The following is a 22,625-nucleotide window of genomic DNA, read 5'->3' on the forward strand; positions in this document are numbered from 1 at the left end:
CCTTATCAGGAGGCTTTGGCCAAGCAATTCAGTGAAAGAGACAGCGAATTAAAACAAAGCATCTGTCCTCCCCAAATATCAAGCATATATGGCTTGTAATAAATGCACTTATTTTATACCTTTTCTTCTTAATTATTGGACACATTTGTAGGTTATGTATTTGATCTTCACCTGGATCTAATATTTGATAAACTTCCTTTCACTGTGTCATACAGATAATTCACTTATCATGACTGAAGTTGTAAGAAGAAAGTAAATAAAAGTGTTCTGTCAAAGATTCATATCTTTTGACTTATATGACATGCTTCAGGGGCTTTACATTTAATGATCTGTAAAAATTTAAAATTAATTTTATTCACTAATTAGGCCTCATATAGCTGAACTGCTAAGAAAAATAATTATATTTCAAACATTCTTTTTTTTTTGTGATTTATAACACTTTGAGCACATGTGATTTATAGCTGTGTATTCAGTTTCTGAGCCTTTTCAAAATCCAATTACAGTCTATCTAAGGTTTCAATTTTGCAATCACTTACACAGATTGCTCAACTTCATGGACTATAAGTAATCCCTCTGAAGTCAACAGGACTATTCACAGAGCTTCAGGTTAGCACATAAATAAATCTTTGCAAATTTGTGGCCTAAACTGATTTCCATTCTCAACTTGTCTTGGATAATTTAACTCACAAAGAGATGTTTGGTTAGAGGCAGATCTCAGTTTGTTTAGGTATATTTTCACAGACTTCAATTATTAAAGGAACCATAAAGATAATAAATATAATTTGGAAGGGGAGCAGGGACTGCAGTGTTATAACATGCAGGTTTGGTTACAAACAGGGTTCTTTCTTCTAAAGGAAGAAGAAAACTGCCTAACACAGGAACACTTGTCTGAGTCTCATTTCAGAGATCAGCCGTAAACAGTAGGCAGAGTTTAAGCTAGCAACAAAGAAACCCATACTCGCAGTTTTAAAATTAAGAAGCATGTATTTTTTTCCTCTTTTTTTTTTTCTGTTGCTTTGTTTTGTTTTCTTTTTTTTTTTTCTGCTTAGTAAATTATTTGTTATGGCATAGCTGTAAAAAAAATAATCTTCCCAAAGTATTTGGAACCACAGCTTTAAACAGCATACACATATCCAATACATGTATGTTTCAAAATGCAAAACAAAAATCTGGTTGTGCTAAAGGTACCTAGATGGGTATGTGGGAATATCCTATATGGATATCCTATATGGATACAGTTATGAATAATTACTGATTGATTCTGTAGGACAATAGTACTTCTGATTGCAGTAGAAGCAGATTTGGGCTACTCATTAGCTTGATTATGATATAATTTCTTAGCACAAAGTATATGCTTTCTGCCAGCATGGGCCACCCACGCCTGTGGATATCTGCAGAACTGACTGAAGCTGGCTGAATTTAGTTATGGTTTTCAGTATGGTTTTCAGTGCAGTAATTTCATTTTATTCATTAGAACTATTGGGATCTGGTTTCCTTTCTATATTTTTATAACAATAAATAATATATATTCCTGATTCCCCTATGAAAAAGAACTAGTCATGTTTGGGATTATATATACATAAGCATGTATGTGTGCAAATGCAACACAGTGATCTTGTTAATCTATTCATTAGTATGGCAGAAAACATATCTGAGCCTTGGTGCTGCTGGATTTCCAGTGTTATTAGAAGAGAGATAGTAAATTATTATAATAGAAATATATTCTTACTAATGGCATTTTTACTTCTGCTGAGAAGTGCAGGATACCTGTTCCCAGTAGCAGAGTAATTACACTGACTATCTCCAACAGTATGTCAGCTCAAAAGAGGATAAGGTTGGGAAAATATGAATGCTGCAATGTTACTGAAGCTTACTACATTTAAATATATAACAATGCATTTTAAAGGAAGTTTATGATATAGATTGAAGGGAAAAAGTGTCATGGTGACACTGCAGTAATCTTTGGTTATCTTCCCCAAATTAATGACATGCGTATGACCTGAAATTTTCCTCATTAGGAGAGCTTCTTGTCCTTTATGATGATCGCATCCCCATTCATCTGTTTAGCCTAAAAATAAGTTTTGCACCTTTAAGACTAGTTCCATGAGCAAAAGAAGGGAGAGAAGTGCAGAGTTTGTTATCAGAAACTGCATCCTTCTCCTGGGCTGTGTTGTCTGCCGCATGAACAAACGGTGGGACAAAGCTCTCCTTTGCTTTTAGTTAATTTTTAGCTAGCTAAGGCAGAGAACTCGCCTTGACTGTGGTTTTTCTTTTTCTTAGAATTGTTCAAACCTTCTCTAGACTAAAAACCCAGAAGAGCACCAGGAGCTCACACCTTTGACCACCAGGGCCTGGCCTGGGCCACGGCATTTCCAGCGCCGGAGGGACTGAGAAGAGACTGAGAGAGCCAAGCTACAGCCCACAAAGGGACTTTCTGAGTTTGTCATCTCTTCTGGGTGACAAGAAGTTTTATTGCTTAATACTGTTCATTTTTTTGTTCTAGTGAATATTTTGCCTGGTAAATAAACATTTTTTTCCGCTTCTCTCCAAAGAAATCTTTTTCTGAATCAGTTGGAGGAGGGGCTGATTAAATTTGCTTTCTAAAAGAACCCCTTTGAAAATTTTCTCCCAAATTTACCCTAAACCAAGACACTTGTATTTGTAAATTGTACTACAGAAATCAGACAAGCCCACACTATTATTCCACTTAGAATTCCTGAAAGAAATTAATGTAAGAGGCACTGAGGAGTGCTAAAAATGTGGGGAAAAAATTGAGTACTGAGTTCCAAGGATGTAAGATCATAAACCATACTGTTTGCATTTTTTTTTCTGAGGATAGGATTAAAGAATAATTTAGCTATGCATGGATTATGGGAAAAATTTGTGACATTTTATTTGAAAATATTTTCATCCTTGCCAATCAAGGTTAGACTTGCACTTAGACATTACATAAAAGGAAGTACTATGATAAAAGTGGTACAAAAGCTGTTTTAAAAAGTAATCTGTGAAACAAACCAACTTGTTTGACACATTGTCAGCATGAAGAATTGTGAGATGAAAGTTACACGTAGGCATATGCTGAGTAATCTTACAAACTGTTTCACTGGAGTTATCTTAGTCCAATTTTCTAAAGGATGAGAAAAACCTGACTGATTAAAAGAGTGGTGTTATGAAGAGTTTCTTTCAGGCAGAGGTCTTTAGCATTCTATTCCTTGACTGATTTTAGATGAGGTTGAGTGTGAAAGGACAGTCATGTTTGGTTAGGTTTGGGACAAGAAGGGAGCTGATATTTGACCTTTGGCCCTGTGTCATGAACCTCTTGGGAGAATGAACATTTGCACTGCTCAGCACAGTGACAACGTGAAGGCTTCTTCAATGGCCATAGGTGAATGAAAAATCAATTTCCATCCAATCCAATTTCGATTCCAGTTCTAAAACCTGATGAGGGTCTTGGAAAAGCCTTTCCTGCAGTGCAGAATAAAAACGGAATACTTTATACAGTGGAAGATAGACTCATGTAAGGTCAGAACTGACCAAGTGGGTTGGAATTCTTCCACAGTTTAGCTTCCACTGAGACTCAGAGATTCACTGGAGTGAACAAGTACTCAGGTCCAGCCAGCAGAAGCTGAAATACAGCTCACTGTTCTCATATTTCATATGATGAGTTTCCTTTCAGAAATTTCAGAAGCATTGTGAAGCTATTCGGTGAAAGGAGCTATAACACCTGGGGTTTCTTTGCAGAGGTTAGAAAAGAACTAGTTTCTTTTCTCTTTTAAGTCTTAATTGTCACTCATCACTACCACTGTGTGAAATTGTGTCTAACTGACTGAAAATGCATATAAAACATTCAAGTCTGTAAGTAATAAACCAGATTTACTCTATTATGTGAATGAATGCAATTTAAGGTGCTTGTCAGCCATTCTGTTATCATTAATAACCATATAACGATAATTTGAATTAATTTCTATTCAGAATTTTCTATTACATTGTACAGGAAATATTAATAAAATGTTTATGTATTAAGAAATGATGAGTTTAAAAAAAGGTAGTATTCCTCAAGATGCATTCCATCTAGGAAATATTACCTTGCATTTTTCAAACACATATTTTCATGGGCAATTTAAACATACTCTTTCACTAAACAATATATTTCAGTGAAAATATTTACTTTTCTTGACAGGAAAAAAACCCCAAACTTGTTTTAACTACCTCTCATTAACTTACAATCAACAAGATTCATATATGCCCACTGAGAACACCTATGACAGAGCAAAACAAAGGGAAACCATAAAAGAGGCTAAGGGTAGGAAATTAGATGATAATACTATGTTGATGACAATGGGAAGAAAGGGAATTAGATACTTTGAAAAAATGCATGAAAGAATGTTACCTTAGTTCTGGTGTCTGTCCCAGGAAAAATATCAGTAATATTATTAAGCTTTTAAAACAATATCCATACTACTTAAAGAATAATGCCAAGTTGGAATTTGAGATTATTTTTGCTGTAGAGTTCTACTTGAAGACATACAGAGAGGACTTTAAAAAAAAATCACATAATTAGATAATAACCTGTATTTACAACACAGTCTGTGATAAGATTATGAAGTATTTGATCCTGCATGAAAGTCATACTTGTCAATACATAATATTGCAGAAAAGCATTCTTTTTCCTTATTCATTGAATTTTTATCTACTACATTGATAGACTGTAAGTTTGTCTTCTTTAATTAAAAAACTTATGAAACAATGGAATTGTAATCTGTGATCCACCTGTTATATCATCTGCAATCTGGTTTGTCATTAATAAATTTCTGCTTAGCTGCTTTCAGTACCACTCTCAAAATTGATTTCTAGAAGGTTCCTCTCCCTAGCTGAAGATTAAACTGTAATTGCGCTGGATGATCAAGGCCACCTACCACCAGTAAGTAACAAAATCAACCTTAGATTATAACAAGTAGGTTTTTTTTTCCTCACACAGAAGGGAAAATAGCTTGATTATTGTAAGGGTGACAGGGATTTGGTCAGAAGGTGGAGGAAAGGGATGAAAGTTAAATCTTTTGGGTTCTGATTGATTTTTCCTATTTTTTTACAAATTTTGTTGTAATGAATGAGGAAAAGGAAACAACATTGTCATTGTCATGGTTAAAATGCTCTACTGCCTTTAGCTTTGAGTTAAATGCTCTCTATGCACAGCATCTGAGGAAATTTAGGACTCTAAAAATGGTTAGCTGGCAGCAGAAAAAATAGATCATAGGGTTTCTCCATTGATGTCAAAAAATAAAAGAAGCTGATGAGAAAATGAGAGCTGGGCTCCCTGAGATACAGAGCGCTGTGTTTGCACCAGAGGAAGGCACAAGGGCCCCAGCTTTTCCCAGTGCTGGATGCTGAAATTGGCTTCACTTTTCCTGCACAAGTGGTGGTGGAGTCCAGGGGCGCTGTGCTCTGCTCCCCTCCTGAAATGAGCTCATGTCAGGAAAGGAGAGGCTCTGGCTTCCCATTCCAGCGCCACGTCAGGGGAAAAGCAGCAGCCCCTTGTCCCTGGTGAATGTGCCAGGCTCTGCTTTGGGCCAGGACCAGCCTCTGATGGAGCCTGCTCAGGGTTTCTGTCAGGTGAGAGTGTGTCCCTGCTGGGCTGACCAGTGGGGATATGAAGGAAGATGCATCCAGGCTTTTTCTGGTGATTTAGACTGTTGGCTTCTTATGCTTTCAGGGCCTGTGCAAGTGTAGGTATGTCTAAAATCTCCACCTGGACTTTTAAGTGTACAGAGATTCGACTGACCAGGGTGAAGCAGCAGTTGCAAGGGTGTTAGAAAGGCTTAAACTTTGTACCTGAATACCCACTGCAGCATTTAGCCCTAAATACCTCTTCTCCCAGGAACTCTCTTTGTTCAGCAGCAGAGTTTTCTGCTTTGCTATCCCTTCTGATCCTGGTGATAGTGTTCCACACAGGAAGTTGAAGAAGGATTATAATTTCTTTTTCAGGTATGCAGTGAACATTCTAGATTCATCATTTTTGTACTCTTATACTGCTGGAAAAAAAGGATCACTAGCTAGAAAACCAGCCAAACCTACTACATCTGCAAATATCTTGGTGTTCAGGAAGCAAATTTACCTAATTGTTAGGTCCCTATTGGTCTAAGTCAGCCAAATAATCAGAAATTAATAAACAGCTAACTCATTCCTAGCAGAGGCTAAATATGGATCCAAACAAGGAAACCTAAACTGAAAGGTTGTCATGGTGATATACAGGAGACTAAGCAAGCAGTGCAAAACTCCTCTGCCTGGGAGACCTGAGAGACTAGCTCAAATTTTTATCTGCCATGCTTAATTTATCTTTTCACTGAAACACTTGTCAACTCACAAAATGTGTAGAAGGCTTGTATCTGGTACCTTTTGTCTTTTGAGGGCACAGCAGACTTGGCTTCCAGATCTATTTCAGATTCAGCCTTACTTAAAGAGGAAAAAAATATTTTTGGGAGTTTTTCTGCTATTTTTGTCCTTTTACTATTTATAAGGGCAATTAAATATTGAGATTACTTCCTCTTAAGCATGTTTTCATGAGGCCACATACTTTAGTATGTCTGACTTACTGAGTTCTCTAAGAAAGGGCGGAAGGAAAGTAGATCCTTGCAAAATTCATGCATGCACAAAGTTAAATTAGAGATCTGGCTGTCACAGAACAGAGAAGACTTACATGTTTTCAGTCTTGGAGCTACTGCTTGTATGGAAGAGAAAATAAGGACTAAGCATCAGCATGTGACTTAATAGGTGTCAGTAAATAAGTATTGGTTTTAAGGTAATTTGAGCTTTAAAATATTTTATTTTCAGTATTCCATCAAGTAATTTGATTGTTTAGAGCAAGCTGTTGGATTTCAGTGCTTTTTGGGTTAAGCTCTTGCTCTGAGTTCAAATGCCTCTGAACCAGAGTATATGACTACTAGCTGGTATATTATTGAGGTTCAACTACTTAATAAGTTAATTTCTCATCTCAGAAAATTCAGCAAATGTCAGGCTAAGCAGAACATCTGGTAATTCACATCTGCATCTTTTTAAGAAGCAATGACAAGAGTTTAGAAAAATGGCTACAAATGAAGTTCTATTCAAGTAATTGGAGGTACCCAACAATACATTTAAATAAATTGGTCACACTCTCTTGATTTATGGTTTCTTTCTAAGCTTAGACAGACTTTGCATGCTACAAAACTAAATTTAGGGAAGATATCTTTGCTATAAATTGAGATGCCACAAGTACTTCAGCACCACAGTAAGATCCTGGTTTGCTCACTTTTACAAACAATCTAAAAAAAAAAGCACAGGAATGTCAGCAAAATGCAGACACTGCTCCTGCTTATTCCTTGCTTTCTGAAGTCAACAGGAAGCTACATGAGAGTAGGGAGTGTCAATCCAGGGATGTGGAGCCCCCTCTGGGAGGTAAAGTGGACAAAATGGGTCTGGGAGCTTTGATTTGCAGATTTTCCATCTCCCTGTAATTATCTTGGTGGGAGATCCCATTAGGCAGGCTGGGATCATGGGATGTGAGTGGTGAGGAGAAACAGGGAGGTTCTTAGAAGCTTCTGTCATGATGTTTCACTTCAGAAATGTTGATGTAAAACAGAAGTGTTGGAAGGAAAATGTCCATGTCAGGCTATGCAGGAACCCTCCTGGCTTGGGGTTTAGGTGGCATTTCTGAGGGATGTAAAAGGTTTTTATTTTTGGTTTTCCTAAAATTTGTAATATTTTTCTTACAGAAAAATATTACAGTTGTATCACCTGTGGTTTCCTACTATTCCTTCTCTATTGAGCCTTCATAAATTTTAAAGTGACTGAATTATTAAATACATCTTTTATAGAGATCTAGTTAAAAGGGGTTACTGTATTTTTTTCCAATGACAGCCATAATTAACAACATCCTTTCTCTTCTATTTTGCAAGTTGTACTAATTCCTTGGGAAAAATAACCATTGACTATTAATTCTTAGGGAGCTAAAATTCATGCTTGCGTCAGAGGGAATCTCTACAAACTGACCATCCCTACACTTTACCCTTTCATGCAGAAAAGCTGCATATTTACCCCTTTTGTGTAGCAGAATACTGGCATGGCGGCGTCCGTTCCCATTCTCGACGTAGCAGGAATAATTTCCTAGGTCTGCCTCTTCAACCGAGTCAAGAATCAATGAGATGGAAACCTCCTGTTCCCCAAGATGTTCCTTGAGAACCCTGAGGAAAAAAACAACCATTGCTGCTGTTCTGCTTGTACCACAGTGAAGCTTTAGATAATCATGACATAACAATGCTACTTACAACTCACAACTCTCTGGCTTCAAATCTGGCTATGGTTTGATGCAATCTTAATTTAATTATATCATGCCCTTTTCTTCCTCACTTCTAATAAGGAGTTTTGGCTTTGTAAATGTTAATGAGAGCTGCAGTTCATTGTCTCCTTAAAGAAGAATGATATGCACATGGATAATATATCATTGCACACTTTGATGGAGACTCTGATCCATGAAGTCTTAGAACAGTAGAAGAGAGAAAACTGAAAACAGTTATTCTGGGGTTTTAGACTCACACCAGGAGTCTGGGCCAAACACAGTATTTGTCCTTTTTCTGAGGCTCTTCAACATGCCACTCAGGAGCAATGTGTTCCTACCATGGTAGGAGAGATAATTTCTGGAATGCATTGTAAAATTTTATAATGTTTTATCAAACAGTAGGAAGAACAGTAGGAAGTACACCAGGTGTCACTAGCTCATAGAGATTATAAATAAAAGGCTTCCTGTGTAAGACTCCACCTGTCTTCCCACTACTTTCTTTCCCTCTTAACAAGACCATCAGTGGTTTCAGGAACTCGGGTAAGCAAATGACAAATTATTGCAGGCCTGACAAATGAAATGGAAATGAGCTTTTCTGCTCCTCCCTCCACAAAACAAGAAAGTTGTAACAGGTTTATTGTCACTTTTTTTTTGTCAGTCATCAGCTAGTTAAGTCACTGGCTGAAGGACTTGGGAAAGTTTTAAACACAAAATATAGCTGAATTTATTGTCACATGCCATTTAGTTTATTGATCTTGACTTTTGTAGAATAAACTTGAAGTACACTGGGGCGAAACACACATCCTTCTTGCCTATGTATGGGGATCATGACCTTGAAGGTCACTGAGGTCTACTTGATTTTGCTAATTGTGATTGTATTGTGCATAATTTCTTTTTCTTGGGTTCTATTCCTCTATGTCTCATTTTCATTACAATTATTATTAGTAATATATGTTTACTATTATAATTAGTGTTATTGCTACTGTTATAATCTCTTATTTTGTCTCAGTTATTAAACTGTTTTTATCTCAACCCACAAGTTCTATTCTGGTACTTCTCCCCACCTGAGGGAGATAACAGGGGAGTGAGTCAGTGGCTGTGAGGAACTTACTTGATGGCTGAGGTTAAACCAAGACATGCACACTAAGATTTGCCTGAATTTCTGAGTTTTAATTTCTGTGATACATAGAAACAGTGATATTCACACATACAGAGTTTAAATGAATAAGGAATCTCTTCAAATCCAAGCAGATATTTCACATTGGGTAGGATTTAGTAAGCTATGTCAAGCATGTAATTCTCAATACAGATCCACATTTGTCCTTAATTTCTAAATGAGGCAGCACTTTTAGGAGCAGTAGAAGTATATGCCATGGATTGCCAGATCCTCTCCCAAACAAGTATTTCAGCAGATATAAGCAGCCCACATAACAGGATGCTTGGCTCTCACAAGCCAGATAACATCCCAGGAAACTCAGTTTTTTTCATGAAGAAATCAAAACATTCCAAAAGGGAAGTCAAACTTCACCATTTATTTAAGGTTTAGTGTTTGAAAATACTTTCTAAGCTGATTTTCTGAAGATATTAATTTTTCTTTATTTCATCTTACTAAGTGTCCTCGTGATTGTTTTTGTAGATTGCCACCTTTTGAAAAAGGTAAATTCCAGCACACATTTTGAAAAAGGTAAATTCCAGCTGGTCAACATTACAGCTCTTTCTGGGTAGCTATTCTGCTTTTGCAAGTCTCTAACATCAGATTTGGGTGAGGAGGGCATTTTTCTGTTCTCTACTGGTGGAGTCAAATAGCATATGGATGATGTTGGAAAAAAAAAAAGATCAGACCCAATATGCTTGTTGGTTAGTCTGTGATAAAAAGTGTAACATTAACTATCAAAAAAATATAGAGAAAAAAAGAAAAAACCTTTTTCTTTTACCTAATGTCACTTTCCCAGACTCGATTATCATCCAAATCTTCAATAAACTTCTCCCCTTTCATCCAGTAGATTAAAGGACTGACATCTCCACTGTATCCAAAGAAAGCTCTGCAGGTTAGATTAGCAGAACCACCTGTTGCAAAAAACGTAAGAAAATATGTTTATTTCAAAATTTAAAATCAGTTGCTTTTTAAAAAACCAAAATATTCAGAGGGCTCCTCAATTTCCAGCTGTTGTTGAAAGTTTCCAAGAGTATCTGCTTGTCTTGACACAATACATTTTCTGAAAATAAATGCAATAAAAATGAAATGAAATTATATGTAAAAACAGAATTAATTTTTTTCAAAACATTTTCTGTTTGGTAAGGACATCAGAGATCATGTCTTTTCAAAAGGAGCTAACTTAATTTTTTTTTTCTCTGAAAAAGATAAAAGTTAGGTAAAATAGACATGCAATTACATCTGTGTTAGTCAGCCTTGCAATGCTTCCTGCAAAGAGGCTGGTATATTCCTGTACAGTTCCACTCCCAAGGAATTCTGGTAGAAGGATGTGTGCTCATTGCTATACTTTAGCAGGAAAGTTTGAAAAAAGCTCCTGTGGACTAATTCTGAACATTACAATCCATTAGAATGGGAAGAACCATTAGCAGAGCATGCAGCAAGGAGCAGAAATTTCATATATATGCACAGCACTACTTATTTAATCATTATAATGAGGATTTTAAAAACTAATATGCCTTCGCTTTATTTTCATATGGAGCCTTACATTGTATTTGTACCACTTGGCTTTGGGCTTTACCTTGGGCACATGCAGGGATTGAAATGGCAACTTACACAATTTTTGTGTGTTGGCAAGACTGGATAAAGCAAGAGGACAGACACAGCTGAAGATCTCCCATTGGCTGCTCTAAAGATATTTGTCCCAACATGCACCAACTCTTCTAAACTGCCACATGCATTCCTTTAGGGCATAATTGCACAGTAACTTAAGGAAGAGTGGGGATTTAAGATGTCTTTTCCCCTCATGAAGAGAGTATTTCCATGGAGTTTATATTACTTCTAAGACCAAATTAACATTTTATTCACACTTTAAGTTTTTAATTTTTGGACTTTAAAGCTAACAGACCACAGCTCCTGGACAAAAAATAAGAGAAAAGCGTTTTTACCACTACTACATCTGTACCAAGATGCCATAAGCCCATCTGGGTTCAATTAATTTCCTCAAAAATACACTGTTCTTCTAATTTCCTCAAAAATTCCAGGTTCTGTCAGGACTTGGTCTTTCTCAAATGTACAACATTAATATTTGAATTTCATATTTACTTTTTAGCATGAAAACAAATGCAGAATTCTGTGTAACAAGAAGACAAGTAATTATTAAATAAATGTCTTAGAAAAGACTGGCTTGAACTCTCACATCCATGGCACAAAAGGTACAGAATCAAATGTTTTTGTTCCAAATGTGCAACACCAAGGCAAATACCATTTCTGCTACTTTCACAATCTGTTTTGGAACTTTAGGATCTCATTTTCTTTTAGTCATTTCAGGAAGGTTTGGTTGCTACCATACCTTTTGCAAGCAATGGCTGCTAAGGAGACAGGAGTATTCCAGTACTTGAAACTAGGATGGAGAGAAGGGTCTCCTTCATAATCAAAAAGTATGAAATGGAATATCTTAATAATGAGAAATTTTAATAATCTCACTTAGTCTAGAGCAAAGCTGCCACATATAAGTTGAGTTTCTTCAGAGAGAAGGCAAAACCTCTCTTTCTAAAAACAAGCATAGCTCCTGTTTTCAAACCCCAGGGAGCCATGGTCAGGACACCTCCCTGGAAACTCAATTTCTCAATCTCTTCATCGCTCAAGAAGTGCAATTTGGAACCCCTGGGAGAAAGATTTTTGCAATCTTGAAGCCATTTGAAGGGAATGAGATGAGCACGGGGACATATTGTGGTTCAAGTGCATGAAAACCTGTAGTGGAACATGATCAATTTCTTGGTTCCTTGCCATGCAAACCTGGTTTATTACAGCAGTTGCATTGCAGATATATTCCAAGTAGAGGGTGGCGGGTGGTGGGATTGTTTGGTTTTGGTTTTGGGGTTTGCTTTTTTTTTGGTTTTGCATCATAATTATGATGCTTGAACGTGTGAAAATGAAAATATAAAACCTTAAAGGATTATGAAAGTCTTGGCCACAGTGGGATCTGTGCTCTCTTGAGATGGGAGAAGGTACCTGCACATGTAAAGCCAAAGCAGGCTTCTGTGATAATTGGACAACCCCTATGGCATTATCCACCAGACTCAGAGTGCTACCTAATGCATCACTGCCACTTCTTGGGCTTTTTCCAGGGCTTTCCTACCAAGCCAAGGCTTGGTTGAAACTTTACAGCTTTTAAGAGCTGGCAAGATCACAGTTAGAGAGACTGTAACTTCTGGCCAATTTACCCATGATTCACAGAGATTAGACACCACGGGTGCTGGACCGTTAAAGCTCTCCAGGCTCCTGCAGCTAACAGGTACCCCTGAGACATGATTTTTGCTCTGGCTGGGCTTCTGAGCCTTTTATAGATGAATGTTATGGGCATAGATTTGTTTTTCAAAAAATAAACATCTTCTGGTAAGAGCAAAACTTAACAAAACCAGAGAGTTTTTAAGATTAAGGTTGTTTTCTTTATTAAATTCTTAAAGAAGTTTTCTCCCTAAATAAAACATGCAAACATATCTTCAAGTGTAGAATCTGAAGTCTCCATTCAACGTGAAAAAGTTGCAAGTGAGAAATAAATTAGGAAGAATGTAATGCCACTTAGTAGTACTGTGTTGATTGCAGGTACCCAGGGAAGGCCATTAGCATGCTGGGGCTTCAGCTATAAATTAACTGCTCTGTCTATCTTGACCAATCTTCACAATAAGCCAGTGGGATGTTCATTAGCTGGCCATCAAGGAAGATTCAGTGACCAGCTAATGACCAACTGTGACCATTAATAAGGGGCTCTGTTATCCAGAACTCACAGCTCTGTGCAGAGGGCATGGGGCTCCCTTGGAGAAGCAAAGAGGCTTCCAGCTGCAGGCACATGTAAATAAAACCTGACTGCAGGGCCATGCTATGAATGGACTCAGTATTTGGGGAGCACATCTTGATTTCTACTCCAGAGCTGCCATCATGAGAGTGAGTGATTGAGTGTTGTAGGAGGGGCTGTGTTTTTCTCTAGATGTTCAGCTTTGAAGTGAGCAGGCACAATCTCAATTGTGGCACCAGCAGCTGTTCTGCATGGACAATCTGCTTTTAAAAGTCTGCAGATTTGTAGAAAACATGAAAATTTGTAGGAAACATATAACAAGTAGCAGAGCTGCTTTGCTTCATCTTTAAGCTAAGGTATAAACAACCTGTCAAGCAATTAATAGAAATCCCTCACAGTTAACCTTAGGCAACTGTTTCTCTCCATGTCTTTTCTGTACTGAGAAAAACTAGAGGACAGATCTGAAAGTCATGCAAGTTTCATGAAAGGATATATAATGCTTTCTATGCCATTAGTTTAAATTTTTCTGTAAATGCTGGATTACTACAGTTTTACAGCCTGTTTTTGAAGGATTTTAATTTTGTGTTTTAAATTTATTGAATGTTTTCAATTAAATTACTAGGGAAATTAATCTATTTCTGTCCCCTTTGCTATAAGATGTAAATTCAAGTTACATCCTGGGTAAACTGCTTTGTTTTGTTTTGGGTTTGTTTGTTGTGTTTTTTTATTTTTTTTCCTTCATATTTTTTTAATGGACCCTGGAAAAATCCAAAGGCATCAGAATAGAATTATTAAGTGAAACCTACAGTGTTGCTATTTTTATTGGCATCCCCTCAAAACAACAAACAGAAAAGCAAAACAACTTAAAGAAAACATAAAGAGAAAAATAACACTTTTGACTTATTATAATTATAAATTTTTAAACTGTGAAATAATGCACCAAAGACATGCAAGAGGACACATAAGAAGTAAATTCAACTGTGCTTTTCTCCATCACCTTTTTTTTTTTCTGATGAATATGCTTTTAGAGTATTGAGTTTATTTTTGTAAAAATTGGAATGTATAGCCCTACATGCTGGTGCTGCTCCCTGTGATAAAGTCACACTCAGCTCAATCCAACTGGGTTCAAATTTAATTAGTAAAAAGCTCTTTGCCATCCGAACTCAGACCTGTTTTTGTTGCACAGTACGCTTCCAAGTAGAGCAGAATGCAGGAGGACCACAACAAGGTATTCTTCCTTGAAATCAGCGAATATCTCGAGCAGAACAATACAGATTTTGTGTTCATTTTCACAAATTACCAACATTGGGGGCCCTTTGCTAAGTACTGCTGGGGGAGCCTGTGCCCAGCAGAGGGCACTGTCTAACTTCCAAACATTATTTAAAAAAAAAGGAAATTCCTAGTGCATAACTTCTCATTAAAGACATCAGCCTGCTAAGAACGTGCTAGCTGTAATTAGAAAATAGTGAATGTTTTGTGATTGCTGAAATGCCATCTTGTGTGGTCAGCTGAGATTCCACTCACACAAGTTACCATACAGCAGGACAGCACCTTCCTCTCCTTTGATTTGACAGATTCTTCAGTGAAGGGCAACCATTTTTGGTTGGCAGCAACTGTAATAATAAAAAATGCTCTGCAACCTCTTTTTAGAAGATCTCTCAAAAACATATTATAGAAGTGTTTGAGAGCCATGTTCAACATCTAGTAATATTGAGGGCCAAAAGACTGAAAATGTTAAGTGCACTGAAATGTGGGACTTTCTTTTAGTGTACAATGTAAACCATTTGTACAACTTATGTGCAGGAAATACCTAGGCAATACCTACACACTTACAAGTATGCCATTTATTTGTAATGTTAACTTCTCAAAATGAAATTGTAAAAGGTCAAGACAGATGCAATCAAAATCTTGCACACAGGAATTAAATACTATTATTTCCATTCACATTTGAGGAAAAAAATACTGCCAAATTATCAGTCTTCCAAGTGGAGGGCTGTGAAAGCTGGTAACTTCCTAGGTGTGACAGATCAGCAGTGACAGAAACAAGTCAATGACGCCCTTGTTTTGCCAATGTCATCTGACAAGGCCAGTGGGCAGATAAGTAGAAGCTGCTCTCATTTTCAGAGAAGTCTTGTGTCCTAAAACAATTCAACAGTATTTGAAAGCCTTCATGCAAATGTGATTAAGGAAAAAAAAAACGAAAAATGAGGTACCACATAGTTTACAGCTGTGTGACTTGATCAAATGATCATCTACCCTTGATCTGTAAGGATCCTCTTAGAAGAGGGTGAACTGCAGAGATTCTTTTGGGTTCCTTCCCTGCATGCACAAAGCACCACCTATTGCTATCTGCCCTCCAGTTTCCATACACATTCTTGCATCTTGATAACTTGTACTCCCTTAATATAATGTAAATGTCCTGCTGCATGTTTCCCACAGTGAGTTAGGAAAAATTAAACAACCAACCAACCAAAGCAAAACCAAGCAAAACCAAATATTATTTTCTGAAACATAACTGTAACCTGGGAATTGCAATATTCTAATCTCAGCACTGAGTAGTAGTTTTTGCATGTTTTTGGCAGGTCATCAGGTCTTGCTTCCATACAGTTGTGAAGATACAATGTGCAAATGCTGTTTGTATTTTTAATTCAGTATATGGAATTTTGAGAGGGTTCGACATAATCATTCACTAAGTGTTTTCATGTAAGCATCATACAAAGTGCTGAATGTGATTACACAGCTATATTTCTTCATTAATAGGCCTGTCCATATTTTGCTGTGCTGCAGAGTGGAATTTTGATTGCATTGGAATATAAATCACATTTTGAATATGTCCTTCAGCTCACAATGGTGTAAACTTAGAGTACACACTACATTCCTCCACAATAAAAAAAATCAGGAGAAATCAGGAGAAGGTGCTCATAAAGACCAGAGATTTTCATTTTTGAACTTCTAAGCAAATCCTTTCTTTCCATATCTGTTTGTTTGGTGGTTGTTTTTTTTTTTTTTTTTTTTAATTGGAAAGAGAAACCAAAAACCTAATTCCTCTTCATTAGATTTTCCTGTGTTGTTTTTTTTCACCAAGCAGATAGTCCTGGTTCACCACAGAGCTGAAGTCATTCACCTGTTCAAAGTTACCCATTACCACATGAAAAGCCCTTTGCCTTCCAGGGCTTCCATCTGCTGAATTCCAACTCAGCAGCAGGAGCCCTGAAGGAAGGGTCTGTATGTTCCTGTCTGTATGTTCCTGCTGATCAGCCCTGAGATACTGGAGTGTTCAACACTTTATAGGGTGCAGAACTCAAACATATAGAGTGAGATCTAAGATTAACCGTCTGCGTACAAAAATTTTGTAGTGGCTTTCTTCATAGCTTGTGAAGGAAAAGAAACCCAAATCCTTTCTGCTTTGGATGGGCTCTTTAGCAGCTGGACTGTCAGAGAGAGTCAATGAAGACAGCAACCACCAGAGCAGACCGCAGAAAATGAAGTGACATATGCGACCTGGGGCTGAAGATGTCCAGAACACCTCTCAGGTGTGTGGATTGTCAAACTTGCCCTCGTTTCACAAGAGGTAACAAAACCCCTGAACCAATAATCTTGATTTTCCTAACAGCAGGCCTCTCCTCTTGATAGATGGTAATGTCAGGCTGATAAATTAGCTGTTCAGCAAGTATTTTTCGCTCCTTCCTCTTCAGAAGTAGAGGCTGGAGTGGAAGACAACTATCACAAGCATAAAGCAAGTATTGCTAAAGAAAAGGAAAGCCACTGCAATTGTATTACAAGCTTGACTTAACTTTTACTCTAGAAATTCATATTTTAAAGTTTTTTTTGAAAATGCATTTATAGACACTTTTTTACTGTGTCCTGTCTGTGAGATCTAAAGATAATTTGTTTTTTAAAAGCTAAGCTGTTTTTAGATAAAAGTCACAAGAAAATATCCTAGGTAACAAAATATCTCTAATTGAAAAAAAAATAGAGGAAGAGGTAGCGCTAAATGTCAAACTTCACATGTTTGTGACCACTTACAGACTTGTGTCTTGGGAGTTTAAATCTGTTCATACCACGCACAGCTTAATATTGTTCAGTGTTTTGTTTCTGGATTCTCTTTAAACCACACTGCCTCTGATTATGATGTCCTGGTATTTTCATTTGAATGATGTTGCATGGTAAAAAAAAAACCAACCTTTGTGCTGACAGCCCAAAGTTCCCATTGCACAAAGGAGTCCAAAAGGGCTCCCATAAGGGACATGTGGTTCCTTCCTGTGCCTGGAGAGAGTCCCCAAGTCCCACACCTGGGGCTGCCACTGCCCCTCAGCAGTCACTGACCTCCAGAAAGGCCTTGTGTCTTTGGCTTTGTGGAGTCCTGCTCTGAGTCCTGTTTTTAAGCAAGAGAGGTTTCTTGCTTAAGGTCTTCATGTTTTGGAGAGTAACAAAAAAAAAAAAAAACCAAAAAAATTCAATAATGCAATGTGTGTCCCTCTGGTAAAGAATATTTACTGGCAAGAAATGCAATAGGACCTATCAGCTCCTGCAGTTTGCAGTTCCGTAGGTGACTCTGGGCCTCAAGAAACTACACAGCTAGAATAAGTTCTCTGCTAGTTAGAAAAGACAGTTTCAAGCCATTACAGCTTTCACTACATATTTATCCATCCCAAACAAAATCCAGAGGTAAAGCAGCAGCAGCTCAAAGCCACTTGAGTGGCTCTCTTGGTCAGAACACAGCTGTTGCCAGACTTGTTTTGCTGAGGAACTACTTGAATAACACACAACAGCACAGCACAGCTCCCTTTCTGCTTTATTTTGCTTGTGAAAACTGTTGATACAATTGCCTTTTTTTTTTTAACCTGAACAGCCAATAAAAGCATTCAAATGTCTTGCTATGGAGGTTTTTTTATAAATCCTGTTTTCCTCTTCTTTCTGAACAGACTATAGTGGGTTTGTTTAGGCCTCTGGTGGGTGCTAGTCCATGTCAAAAAACTCTGCTCATAAATCATCACAAGCAGTACCTTCTCCCAGCCTCCCTCTCAGGTGTACTGCACAATATGTTCTGTACAAAGAATAGCAGATGATGTTCTGGATTCTAGATAGTGATAAATGACATAGTTATTTTCCCAAACTTTGCGAGCAACTTAATGTCAGATCACACTTAAATATAAATATCAACAATCTTAAGAATCAGCTTTATCAATTCAGGCTAAATACAAATTCAACTTCATGTGGCTCTTTCATCTCCTACCTGTTCATCCTGTTGATGTCTTTGGACACAGAATTTAATGAACAGCATTAGAAAATATGTTTTACTGGAATGTCTTATAATAGCTGCTCTTTAACTGCTTTGGAGAGAGGGACTGCAGTGTTTGTATCATCATTAGGTAATTTGAGTGCATACATCAAATTCTCAACTTTGGAGTCATGCTTATATACTAAATAATAAATTGTGTGTTTATTTTCCATTAGTCAGCCTCATTATTCTTTTCCTCTCTTTTCTCTTTCTTCATAAACAAGTTTACCACTGAGTAGGACTGAGTAGGCTGCAGGGAATTATTTGGGTAAGGAGGTATTCTGAGAAAAATGCTGTAGAGATGGGCTGCATATTGAAGATATAAAAAAAAAAATAAAATTAGAGCCTTTGCAAGTAGCATGCACAGTGTCACCTACACCTGGGCTCTTATAAAGGGACTCCTGGGACTCCAGCTTACAAGCAACAAGTAATTAAACACTCTGTCTTCCTCTGGTGGTCTTTCTCTTCAGCACACACTGTGAACATCATCAGTTCTAAGATTTTAATTAATTAATCTGTTCTGTCAGATCAGATCATGTGACAGAGAATGTCATTTGGAAAAGACCTAGACTAGTTTGGCAAACATTTGAATGGGGAAAACTACTGCTCCCATGAAGCAATGTGGCACAGCAGGATAAGTATAATTGAAATAAACCATATCTATTATGTAAATCAAAATACTTCAATTTGGTTCTAAAATATGTGACAGCACTAGCCTGTTCAAATTTTCACCAGGAAAGCTATTAAGAACCTCTGAAAATTGGAGCCCTGGTGAAATGAACCTACTGATTACTAATAAAACAGATAAATAAAATCAGCACCAACTTTCAGTTTACTGCAGTAAAGCTTCTGATAGTAGAAAGGGATTTTATGTTTATTCATACTGGGTTTTCCTACTTGAAGAGAAGAATGAAAAAGAGTGAGATATGTAAATATATATAGTTAAATGTGCTTCTGCTTTAAATCAAGAAGGTGTAATGCAATGGACAGAGAAAATACTAATTCTTAGCATAACTTTAGAAACAACTTACCATTTAATTAAATATCATATGGACTAGTATCTGTTCATATAATGTTAAAATCCTAGCACATCAAATGTTTCCATTGCATAAAATGGGAATGCATGCTGTTCCTAAGAGCACTAGGCTTTCTGCTTTTACACTGTAGTCATTACATTATGTAGTCTTTCTCTCACACATGTGAAGAAATTAACCTTTAGTTAATAAGTGCTTTCCTAAGAAAACACTGAAACGAAATCCATTAGAACAAAACCCTCTGGTTCACAAAGATGCAAATGGAGAAACTAATTTGCTTCCCTGTGACAAATGTGCCATACTCTTGGACCATACACATGCTGGAATAATCCAATGCTATTGATTGGCTTCCTTTCCACATGAAAGGCATCCAGGTGGTTTTTTGATTATACCTCAGTAAACTGCAGATTGATAGACAATGCTTGGTGATAGGCAGCTGAACAAATATCACAAATGGAATAAAAAAATCCAGCTGGCACTGCATACATGCTACCTGAAGTTTAAAGAAAACTTAAACTTTAAAGAAGTTTATAAATGGGAGCAAGTTTGAATTCTTGATGCTGTACCCTGCTTTCTGACCTTGGGAGCAGAGGACCTGAGTTACAAGAATTCCCACAGGGGAAATTACATGTCTGGCCAAAGGGAGGGCTCCTGCCACACATTCCTGAGCCATACAGATCCACCCTGCAGGTCCTCACTCTGTATGAAAGCTCCTCTTCTATGGCAGAGCCTGCCCACTGCTCCCAACCCCTTATCTCACTCTGGTTTTGATGTGAGTGAAGACCAGTGAACTTCATTCCCCTCTAAAAGAGTAGCTATTCCTGTATCTCTCAGGACAGAGGGGGAGAGTTTCTTGTACTCCTAAATAACACCTGATCAAGGGCTGGCTTCACGTTGGCTTTTCCTCTTTAACAGAAAATGACCTGGCCAAACTGGAGGCACTGTAGGAGGAAGCAGAGCCTCATGTCCCCATCTGTGTTTGAAGTAGGTGCAGTCCTGGGCATCATAAAATGTGATTCTCCCAAAACAACTTCCTTCCCAAGAACAATTAGTCATTAAATTATTTTGGTTTGTTGAATATTTTTGTCAAGAGGAGATGCTCTTCAATACTGGAAAGTCTGAACAGCAGCAAGGCTGAAATGATTTATCCTCTCACAGCAGCCATGTGGGCCCTGTTTCTGTCTCCTTTAGTTGTAATTGCCATGGTTGCACAGCAAAGGGTCCTGCCAGCAAAACTTCTGAGAGGTTTAGGGCTCCTGTGTCTGAAGCCAAATGCTTGAGGTCAGCAAGTAGGATATTAATCCTCTTTACTTACATAATTGTGAATTTCCAGAACAATCTACACAACCCACCCTCCTCGTGCTGCATGCCCTGCATGCCCACCAATGCTGTAACTTCTTGTTGTGTTTTTTGTTTTGTTTTTGTTTTTTTTTTTTATTTTTCCTCTGTTTTTGTTTGTTTGGGTTTTTGTGTGCTTTTATTTTTTGTTTTGTGTTTGGTTTTGTTGATGTTCGGGTGATTTTTTTTGTTTTGTTTTCTGTTTATTCTTGTTTTGTTTATCTTTTTATATTTTCTAAGTGTTCTGAGAGTCTTTGGAGTTATGGCATTTCTAAAAAGTGGAGGAAAATGAAGGAAAATTTCACCTTGCTCCATTCAAGCTCTGGGAATACAGAACACTGTCTCTACAATGCCATTTGTGCTTTTAACAGTTTCTGGAGGTCTCAAAGCAAGGACTGAAAGCAGGGTTTGAGTGACAATAGAAATAAAAGGCATCACAGCTGCTGGCTACAGGAACAGAGACAAATATTCATGATGCAATATTTATGATACAAAATGTCCAAGGAGACATTTGGTGGTTTCAGGAGACAGAGGTGGCAGGCTGGTGTCTGTACCAGCACAGGTCTCTGCAGAGCTGGGTGTGCCATCACTCACCCAGTCCCCACTGCTGCATGGTGGCTTTTTAATGGGGACACCTGTCCACAGGGGACCAGAGTAACTTTGCAAAACCCATTTGCACTTCTGGTTCAGAGCTAGAAATTTAGTCCAAGTCTGGGGAAGAAGAAGAGGGTGTATTAACCCTTGTACTAAATAGCCCATCACCAGCTCTAAAGAATATCATTGCAGCTACAGGCTTTGATTTTTATTGATGCAATTATTTGCAAATGCTGTTATAAACTACTGGATAGTAAAACATTGATGGATTTTTAGAAAGTGCTTGGTACAGTGTTTGCTTTCTGTCTTTTACCATCTAAACGACATCCATCCCTTTAAAAATGTGTCATAAATGGAGACATGAAAATTATTTATAAAACAGTCCAAAATGGATGGCATTAAGCATTAAGTACTGCATGATCACACATCCAGCAAGTTTCTGGTATATGTATAGAGTGGACTCTCAAAATCCATACTTAAGGGAAGTCATATGAATCATATGAGGTGAGAATAGTGAGGCAAAAAAAAAAAACACTTTAAAACACTGTAATGGTAATTTAGGATCACTGATCTACAAACACAAGAAGTGGGAAAGAAAACAATCATCCATACTGAATTAGAGCAAAGATTACTACCCCAGCATCCTGTATCTGTACCATTCAATAGCATGAGAGGCAAATATCTAGGTATGACTGTCACAGTCCCTGAAAGCAGCCCAAGTTTTATGATGAAAATTTTGACAGACTTTAACTACAGCAATGCAAATAATAAAAAGCAAGGTCGTATATCTGCCCTTTGTAAGCAGTTTGTCTGTCTGTTCTAACAGGATGCGCATATAAAATAGGACCAAAAATATGTTTCATTAGCACTGGGATAAAAAAGAAAAGAAAAAAAATAGGTGTTCTGATGGAAGTTAAGCAATGTGCTTTTTAAAGAAAGCATGCGTTTATATGAGAATTTAAAAGATGTAAATTTATTGGTATAAGAAAAAGCTAAGTGATTTTATCCAATTGAGTGCTTTGCATCCAACTTGTTATCATTTATTTTCTCCACGTCTCAGTATAATCAAAGATAGCTAAACCTCAAGTTTGGAGAGAACTGTTAAGGATTTTTTTTTT

At 37.3% G+C, this 22,625-nt stretch overlaps 1 protein-coding gene across 1 annotated transcript in view; it reads right to left on the reverse strand.

The window, feature by feature from the left end:
• Positions 1 to 22,625, reverse strand: part of IL1RAPL1 (interleukin 1 receptor accessory protein like 1) — a 682,112-nt gene that overhangs the window by 16,704 nt on the left and 642,783 nt on the right. Inside the window, 2 exon segments of the mRNA XM_036393685.2 lie at positions 8,071 to 8,216; positions 10,246 to 10,378. Coding sequence (XP_036249578.1) covers positions 8,071 to 8,216; positions 10,246 to 10,378 — 279 coding nt within the window.

Source organism: Molothrus ater, chromosome 2, assembly GCF_012460135.2.
Source record: "Molothrus ater isolate BHLD 08-10-18 breed brown headed cowbird chromosome 2, BPBGC_Mater_1.1, whole genome shotgun sequence".
In the NCBI taxonomy this organism is placed as follows: domain Eukaryota; kingdom Metazoa; phylum Chordata; class Aves; order Passeriformes; family Icteridae; genus Molothrus; species Molothrus ater.